The 9,149-nt window shown below is 43.1% G+C and overlaps 1 protein-coding gene across 1 annotated transcript; it reads right to left on the bottom strand.

Annotated features, from left to right (window-relative positions):
• Positions 1-701: 701 nt before the first annotated feature.
• On the bottom strand, positions 702-7,098 carry LOC138666451 (oocyte zinc finger protein XlCOF22-like). Its single transcript, XM_069754675.1, has 6 exons — positions 7,074-7,098; positions 5,662-6,273; positions 5,224-5,529; positions 949-1,044; positions 818-900; positions 702-746 (listed from the first exon to the last, which is right to left on the bottom strand). The coding sequence occupies exons 1-6, from the start codon at positions 7,096-7,098 to the stop codon at positions 702-704; spliced, it is 1,167 nt and encodes a 388-aa protein (XP_069610776.1).
• Between the last annotated feature and the right edge of the window lie 2,051 nt (positions 7,099-9,149).

Raw genomic sequence — 9,149 nt, 5'->3', positions numbered from 1 at the left:
AAACCAAAAAATATGGGAAGTTCTAAAAAAATTTCCCTTTCTCATTTAGTTCTAGAACTGTGTTATATCTGTTTGTACAATTTGTAAATAACATATAGTTTCTCCCAGTCCAAGTTATTTTTGATGGTCAACAAAATACGATTTTCCAGTAATTCATTTTTTTCACAATCTAGGTATGATAATGACTTCCCTCGGTGTGGGATTTTTGATATTTAAAGGGGTTGTCAACAACTTGCTCAAACCGTTCTTATTTCTCATGTTTGGTCCAGTTAAAATAAAAACATTAGATTCACCTCCCAATGATGCGCCATTACAGCGGTGTCAGCACTTGCGTACCTGGGGCTCATGTGAGGTTGTAAAATCATGAGAGCCCTGTACTGGTATCACTGTCCCCTCCTTTGGACAATTCGAACAATAAGAGAAAGTCTGAGAGCAGTCACAGCAGCCCTGGCTTCCTGTTGATATTCAATACATCAGAAGGCGGGGATATTGAAGCCGGCAGTGGCAGATCTCAAGGCTCGTTTAATGCAAGAACCTCATGTGAGCCCTGGGAACGCGAATCCCGACACTGCTGGAGTGGCATCAGCATGGGAGCTTAGTATGAGTGTTTTTATTTTAATGAGAGCCAACAAGAATGACAAGGGGTTGTCCAAGTAGTGGAAAACCCCTTTAAGAAAATACAATTTTCGGTTAAAACATTTTCAACATTCTGAACATGAAAAAGGCTTTTCCCCTATATGACTGCTCTGTTGATTTGAGGAGATGATTTCTTAGCAATACATTTTTCACATTCTGAGCAGGTAAAAGGCTTCTATACAGTGTGTATTCTCTGGTGACTTTTAAGATGCGATTTCTGGTTAAAACATTTCCCACATTCTAAACATAAAAAAGGCTTCTCCCCTGTGTGAATTCTCTGGTGCTTACCCAAATCTGATTTCTGGTTAAAACATTTCCCGCATTCTGAACATGAATAAAGCTTCTTCCCTGTGTGAGTTCTATGATGACTAAGAAGCTGTGATTTATTCAAAAAACATTTCCCACATTCTGAACATAGTAACATAGTAACATAGTAACATAGTTAGTAAGGCCGAAAAAAGACATTTGTCCATCCAGTTCAGCCTATATTCCATCATAATAAATACCCAGATCTACGTCCTTCTACAGAACCTAATAATTGTATGATACAATATTGTTCTGCTCCAGGAAGACATCCAGGCCTCTCTTGAACCCCTCGACTGAGTTCGCCATCACCACCTCCTCAGACAAGCAATTCCAGATTCTCACTGCCCTAACAGTAAAGAATCCTCTTCTATGTTGGTGGAAAAACCTTCTCTCCTCCAGACGCAAAGAATGCCCCCTTGTGCCCGTCACCTTCCTTGGTATAAACAGATCCTCAGCAAGATATTTGTATTGTCCCCTTATATACTTATACATGGTTATTAGATCGCCCCTCAGTCGTCTTTTTTCTAGACTAAATAATCCTAATTTCGCTAATCTTTCTGGGTATTGTAGTTCTCCCATCCCCTTTATTAATTTTGTTGCCCTCTTTTGTACTCTCTCTAGTTCCATTATATCCTTCCTGAGCACCGGTGCCCAAAACTGGACACAGTACTCCATGTGCGGTCTAACTAGGGATTTGTACAGAGGCAGTATAATGCTCTCATCATGTGTATCCAGACCTCTTTTAATGCACCCCATGATCCTGTTTGCCTTGGCAGCTGCTGCCTGGCACTGGCTGCTCCAGGTAAGTTTATCATTAACTAGGATCCCCAAGTCCTTCTCCCTGTCAGATTTACCCAGTGGTTTCCCGTTCAGTGTGTAATGGTGATATTGATTCCCTCTTCCCATGTGTATAACCTTACATTTATCATTGTTAAACCTCATCTGCCACCTTTCAGCCCAAGTTTCCAACTTATCCAGATCCATCTGTAGCAGAATACTATCTTCTCTTGTATTAACTGCTTTACATAGTTTTGTATCATCTGCAAATATCGATATTTTACTGTGTAAACCTTCTACCAGATCATTAATGAATATGTTGAAGAGAACAGGTCCCAATACTGACCCCTGCGGTACCCCACTGGTCACAGCGACCCAGTTAGAGACTATACCATTTATAACCACCCTCTGCTTTCTATCACTAAGCCAGTTACTAACCCATTTACACACATTTTCCCCCAGACCAAGCATTCTCATTTTGTGTACCAACCTCTTGTGCGGCACGGTATCAAACGCTTTGGAAAAATCGAGATATACCACGTCCAATGACTCACCGTGGTCCAGCCTATAGCTTACCTCTTCATAAAAACTGATTAGATTGGTTTGACAGGAGCGATTTCTCATAAACCCATGCTGATATGGAGTTAAACAGTTATTCTCATTGAGATAATCCAGAATAACATCCCTCAGAAACCCTTCAAATATTTTACCAACAATAGAGGTTAGACTTACTGGCCTATAATTTCCAGGTTCACTTTTAGAGCCCTTTTTGAATATTGGCACCACATTTGCTATGCGCCAGTCCTGCGGAACAGACCCTGTCGCTATAGAGTCCCTAAAAATAAGAAATAATGGTTTATCTATTACATTACTTAGTTCTCTTAGTACTCGTGGGTGTATGCCATCCGGACCCGGAGATTTATCTATTTTAATCTTATTTAGCCGGTTTCGCACCTCTTCTTGGGTTAGATTGGTGACCCTTAATATAGGGTTTTCATTGTTTCTTGGGATTTCACCTAGCATTTCATTTTCCACCGTGAATACCGTGGAGAAGAAGGTGTTTAATATGTTAGCTTTTTCCTCGTCATCTACAACCATTCTTTCCTCACTATTTTTTAAGGGGCCTACATTTTCAGTTTTTATTCTTTTACTATTGATATAGTTGAAGAACAGTTTGGGATTAGTTTTACTCTCCTTAGCAATGTGCTTCTCTGTTTCCTTTTTGGCAGCTTTAATTAGTTTTTTAGATAAAGTATTTTTCTCCCTATAGTTTTTTAGAGCTTCAATGGTGCCATCCTGCTTTAGTAGTGCAAATGCTTTCTTTTTACTGTTAATTGCCTGTCTTACTTCTTTGTTTAGCCACATTGGGTTTTTCCTATTTCTAGTCCTTTTATTCCCACAAGGTATAAACCGCTTACACTGCCTATTTAGGATGTTCTTAAACATTTCCCATTTATTATCTGTATTCTCATTTCTGAGGATATTGTCCCAGTCTACCAGATTAAGGGCATCTCTAAGCTGGTCAAACTTTGCCTTCCTAAAATTCAGTGTTTTTGTGACTCCCTGACAAGTCCCCCTAGTGAAAGACAGGTGAAACTGTACAATATTGTGGTCGCTATTTCCTAAATGCCCAACCACCTGCAGATTTGTTATTCTGTCAGGTCTATTAGATAGTATTAGGTCTAAAAGTGCTGCTCCTCTGGTTGGATTCTGCACCAATTGTGAAAGATAATTTTTCTTGGTTATTAGCAGAAACCTGTTGCCTTTATGGGTTTCACAGGTTTCTGTTTCCCAGTTAATATCCGGGTAGTTAAAGTCCCCCATAACCAGGACCTCATTAAGGGTTGCAGCTTCATCTATCTGCTTTAGAAGTAGACTTTCCATGCTTTCTGTTATATTTGGGGGTTTGTAACAGACCCCAATGAGAATTTTGTTACCATTTTTCCCTCCATGAATTTCAACCCATATGGACTCGACATCCTCATTCCCTTCGCTAATATCCTCCCTTAAAGTGGACTTTAGACAAGACTTTACATAGAGACAAACCCCTCCTCCTCTCCGATTTTTACGATCCTTTCTAAACAGACTGTAACCCTGTAAGTTAACTGCCCAGTCATAGCTTTCATCTAACCATGTCTCGGTTATTCCCACTATGTCAAAGTTACCTGTAGATATTTCTGCTTCTAGTTCTTCCATCTTGTTTGTCAGGCTTCTGGCGTTTGCAAGCATGCAGTTTAGAGGATTTTGTTTTGTTCCAATCTCCTCACTGTGGATTGTTTTAGAAATGTTCTTACCTCCCTTCTGAGTATGTTTTCCTGGGTCGTCTTTGTTCGAGTCTAATGTTTTTCTTCCCGTCCCCTCTTCTTCTAGTTTAACGCCCTCCTGATGAGTGTAGCGAGTCTTCTGGCGAATGTGTGTTTACCAGGTTTGTTGAGGTGTAGTCCGTCTCTGGCGAGGAGTCCATCATACCAGTAATTCACACCGTGGTCCAGGAATCCAAATCCTTGTTGTCTGCACCATCGTCTTAGCCAGTTGTTTGCATCAAGGATCCTGTTCCATCTCCTGGTGCCATGCCCGTCTACTGGAAGGATAGAAGAAAAAACTACCTGTGCATCCAGTTCCTTTACTTTCTTCCCCAACTCTTCAAAGTCCTTGCAGATTGTCGGTAGGTCCTTCCTTGCCGTGTCATTGGTGCCAACATGTATCAGAAGAAATGGGTGGACGTCCTTGGAGCTGAAGAGCTTTGGTATCCTATCGGTCACATCCTTGATCATCGCACCTGGAAGGCAGCATACTTCTCTTGCAGTTATGTCCGGTCTGCAGATGGCTGCTTCTGTGCCTCTCAGTAGTGAGTCTCCCACCACCACCACTCTTCGTTGCTTCTTGGCTGTACTTTTTGCTGTCACTTGTTGCTGTGTGCCCTTTTCTTTTTTGCTTGCTGGTATTGCTTCATCCTTAGGTGTGCCATCTTCATCCTCTACAAAGATTTGATATCGGTTCTTCAGTTGTGTGGTTGGTGATTTCTCCATGGTCTTCTTGCTTCTTTTGGTCACATGCTTCCACTCATCTGCTTTTGGAGGTTCTCTGACACTTTTTGCACCTTCTGTGACCAGTAGAGATGCTTCTGTTCTGTCTAGAAAGTCTTCATTCTCTTTGATGAGTTTCAAAGTTGCTATTCTTTCTTCCAGACCCCGCACCTTTTCTTCTAAAAGGGCCACTAGTCTACACTTCTGACAGGTGAAATTGGATTCTTCTTCTGGTCGATCTGTGAACATGTAGCACATGCTGCAGCTCACCATGTAGGTTGTCACATCTGCCATGTTGCTCCTAGATCCTGCTGAGTTGCTGTGTGTTTTCCTTCTTGTGTAATCTACTCAGCCAAGCTCTCTTGCAATAATGTCCTACAGGCAAAAATTCGCTTTGGTGATGCTTTCGAAGCAGCTGGTCCCGGCTGTACCCAACGATCTTCTAGCTTAGGGAGACTTCGCTTCTCCCAGAAGGCACCTGGAATATGCAAATTAGCCTCCTGAAGCTTGAATCCCTGGTTAGGCTTTTCCCTTGTGTGCGTTTTTTTGTGACTATCAAGATGTGCCTTCAGGTTAAAACATTTCCCACATTCTGAACAAGAAAAAGGCTTTTCCCCTGTGTGGGTTTTTTTGTGGTTATTAAGATGCGCTTTCAGGTTAAAACATTTCCCACATTCTGAACATGAAAAAGGCTTTTCCCCTGTGTGGGTTCTCTGGTGCTCACCCAAAGCTGATTTCTGGTTAAAACATTTCCCACATTCTGAACAGGAAAAAGGCTTCTCCCCTGTGTGAATTCTCTGGTGCCTAACATAATTTGATTTCTGTGTAAAATATTTCCCACATTCTGAACAAGAAAAAGGTTTATATCCTGTGTGAGTTATTTGGTGTATAACAAGAAGTGATTTCCGGTTAAAACATTTCCCACATTCTGAACAGGAAAAAGGCTTCTCCCCTGTGTGACTTCTCTGGTGCCTAATCAAATGTGATTTATGGGAAAAACATTTCTCACATTCTGAGCAAGAAAAAGGCTTCTCCCCTGTGTGAATTCTCTGGTGTATAACAAGATTCCCTTTGTGTTTAAAACATTTCCCACATTCTGAACAGGAAAAAGGCTTCTCCCCTGTGTAATTTCTATGGTGTCTAAAAAGATCTGATTTATGGTTAAAACATTTAACACACTTGGAACAAGAAAATCTGTTCTCCACTGTGTGACTTTGTTTATGTTTAACAAAAATCTTTTCAAGGGGAAAACGATTTCCATGTTCTAAACGTGAAAATGGGTTCCTCGCCTTAGGAGCATTTTGCTTTTTAATGCTTATTTTGCAACTTTGATTTTCCTTAGTAGTTGGTGATGAATCAAAAGACGGGACCTGTTTCAAAGAATCAGATGTCAAATCTTTGCTGTGAAGGGATGATGATAAATCTGGAGTAATGGAATTCACTTCACTTGTATCCTGTGGGATTTCCAGATCATCTGATTTTAAAATTGAGGCTGCAAGCTGTTGCTTTGATCTCCTGGTACAGTGATCTGCAAAGAATAAAATAAATTATGATTTTTGAATAAAAAGTCTTTGAATTTTATGATTTTTAACATTTATAGTTAAACAATTAGTAAAAATGGCAAGTTATGTAAAAATATTGAATTATTCCCATAGACAACGAGAGTTCACAGAGTAATAGAAACCTAAAACATGCAATAAAAAACCATACATTGTTATGTAGGCAAAAATAATACCAATAAAAACTTCTCATCCCACAAAAAATAATTCCCCACTCAGATATGTCATATGTCAATGGAAAACAGGGATTTTTGTGTACTCACTGTAAAATCCTTTTCTCCATGCCACTCATTGGGGGACACAGAGCATGGGTTGTATGCTGCTTGCCACTAGGAGGCTGACACTAAGTTAACCCCAAAAAAGTTAGCTCCTCTTCTGCAGTATACACCCTTGTGCTGGCTCCCAGAGAACCAGTTCGGTGCAAAAGCAGTAGGAACAAATAGTAACAACATAGAAGAGTACAACATGTCAACTTAAAGGGAACCTGTCACCCCATTTTTTAAGATTGAGATAAAAATACTGTTAAATAGGGCCTGCGCTGTGCGTTACAATAGTGTATGTAGTGTACCCTGATTCCCCACCTATGCTGCGAAATACATTACCAAAGTCGCCGTTTTCGCCTGTCAATCAGGCTGGTCAGGTCAGGTGGGCGTGGTGACATCGCTGTTTCTTCCCCAGCTTTCCGTTGGTGGCGTAGTGGTGTGCGCATGTCCAAGTTCCGGATCCACTGCGAGCAGGTGAAGAAAAAGCGCGCGATCTGCGCTATTACCCTTGTCATCGGTGGGGGCGGCCATCTTCCTGAGGCCGCGCGTGTGCAGATGGAGTGCTCTGCTGCACGGCGCTTCAGGAAAACGGCCGCGGGATGCCACGCGTGCGCAGATGGAGATCGCGGCGGCCATTTTCCCAAAGCCGAGTTTGCATCTCGGCTTCAGGAAAATGGCCGCCGCGATCTCCATCTCCACTACGCCACCAACGGAAAGCTGGGGAAGAAACAGCGATGTCACCACGCCCGCCTGACCTGACCAGCCTGATTGACAGGCGAAAACGGCGACTTTGGTAATGTATTTCGCAGCATAGGTGGGGAATCAGGGTACACTACATACACTATTGTAATGCACAGCGCAGGCCCTATTTAACAGTATTTTTATCTCAATCTTAAAAAACGGGGTGACAGGTTCCCTTTAAGTTGACATGTTGTACTCTTCTATGTTGTTACTATTTGTTCCTACTGCTTTTGCACCGAACTGGTTCTCTGGGAGCCAGCACAAGGGTGTATACTGTACATAAAGCGCCAGGATGGGTGGGCGGAGTCTCCACATCGCTTCATAGCGTGGGCGGAGTCAGGGGTTGCGGACTAGAACAGGGCCGAAGCTGGGGACTAAATTTGCGGTGCAGGCCGATGCAGGAAGGAGCCGATGCGCGCCCCTGCAATGAGAATGGGTCCCTCTTAACCAGCGCCCCCCCAGACTACCTAAAAGGAGCCCTCCAGCCCTGGCACTTACCCAGAGAGGCTGCCGGGTGGCAAGTAAGGCAGCTTGCTGCATGTCCTCCTGTGCTGCTGCTGGTTTGGATGGTGCAGGGATAGGGGGGAATCCCTCAATCCACCATCCCTTTAGGAGGGAGGTGGAGAGGGGCCTCCTTGTACCATCAGCTTTAACAGTGGTGGTGCGGTGGGGGCTGCTCGGATGCCACGAGGTGGGCCTCTGTACATCCAATGGGTTAATCCCCTATGATGGGACGGGGCTGAATGTTCGGCAATAGGCCTGGTTGCAGAAGAGGATACGTGAAGGCGACACTTCATGTGCTCATCCGTTGAAGGGACCAGTTGCCCCTAAGAATTAGCTCAGGTATGGCATTCCACGTCACACGAGAAGATATGGAGACGCGACACTCTCCGTGCTCGCCTGTTAATGGTTCAGGGAGATCGGAGCCTTGAAAGGATCCATTGCCACTTCGTCCTTAGTAAAAAAAATAAAATAAAAAATGTAAAAATGTTAAATAATGAAGAGTTTTGGGTCTAAATAGCAGACCCATCTGTGTGCCTCCTATGGACACTAAGCAAGAACTGGTTCTCTGGGAGCCAACACGAGGGTGTATACTGCAGAGGAGAAGCTAACTTTTTTTGTGTTAACTTAGTGTCAGCCTCCTAGTGGCAAGCAGCATACAACACATGGTCTGTGTCCCCAAATGAGGAGAAGGAGAAAAGAGGTTTCCACATTTTAGTGGCCGAAAGGCTCTTGAAAAGAAACATGGCTTCCATAAACCAATCCAGCAACATCTGCTCTCCCAAAGTCAAATCTCCCTTTTGCTTCCGAGCCTTGCAGTGTGACCAAACCATATCTAGCATCCATGTATTTGGCATTACTATTGTGAGATGAACCGACTTAAGTTATTCATTAAAAGTTATAATTTCCAAAATGGAGTCACTTTATGGTGATATCTACTGCTCTTGTTTTCTGCCATATAGTTGTGTTATGGCTTCTGCAAATGCTGTATCCCATCTTCTCTGGGATCTGCTCTCATGACATCTACTTCTGGTACCAAGAGTGGCCTTATTTATTCTGCAGGCAGCGCTGGTGATGAAGGAGACGTCGGAACCAGAAGCTCTGGGCTGCGCAGGCTCTGTCCAGCCACTGAGATTGGGGTGCCTGGGACCAGTAATACCATCCAGTCTGGCAGTATGGGTGTGTGGGCTGTTCAGCTGAAATTATCTCCTCCCTACTTAAGCCAATTGGAAGGCACCACACCATACTAAAGCTCAAAGCATATTGACGGAAGCTGCCAGACACAGTCTTGTTCAGTCTTCTATGCTCAGCTGCCAGCTTCTTTATTTCCTGTTGTAATC

The sequence above is a fragment of the Ranitomeya imitator genome, chromosome 2 (genome assembly GCF_032444005.1).
Source record: "Ranitomeya imitator isolate aRanImi1 chromosome 2, aRanImi1.pri, whole genome shotgun sequence".
Lineage (NCBI taxonomy): Eukaryota > Metazoa > Chordata > Amphibia > Anura > Dendrobatidae > Ranitomeya > Ranitomeya imitator.
Note: the sequence above shows the minus strand (reverse complement) of the source record. Positions and strands in the feature narration are given on the sequence as shown.

Coding starts and splice junctions, on each gene's coding strand:
- LOC138666451 (XM_069754675.1), bottom strand. CDS start 7,098: ATGGCCGCCCCCACCGATGACAAGG. Junction 5,530..5,661: donor CTGTTCAGAATGTGGGAAAT/GTTTTAACCGGA, acceptor GAATTCACACAG/GGGAGAAGCCTTTTTCCTGT. Junction 1,045..5,223: donor GGCTAATTTGCATATTCCAG/GTGCCTTCTGGG, acceptor TACTATGTTCAG/AATGTGGGAAATGTTTTTTG.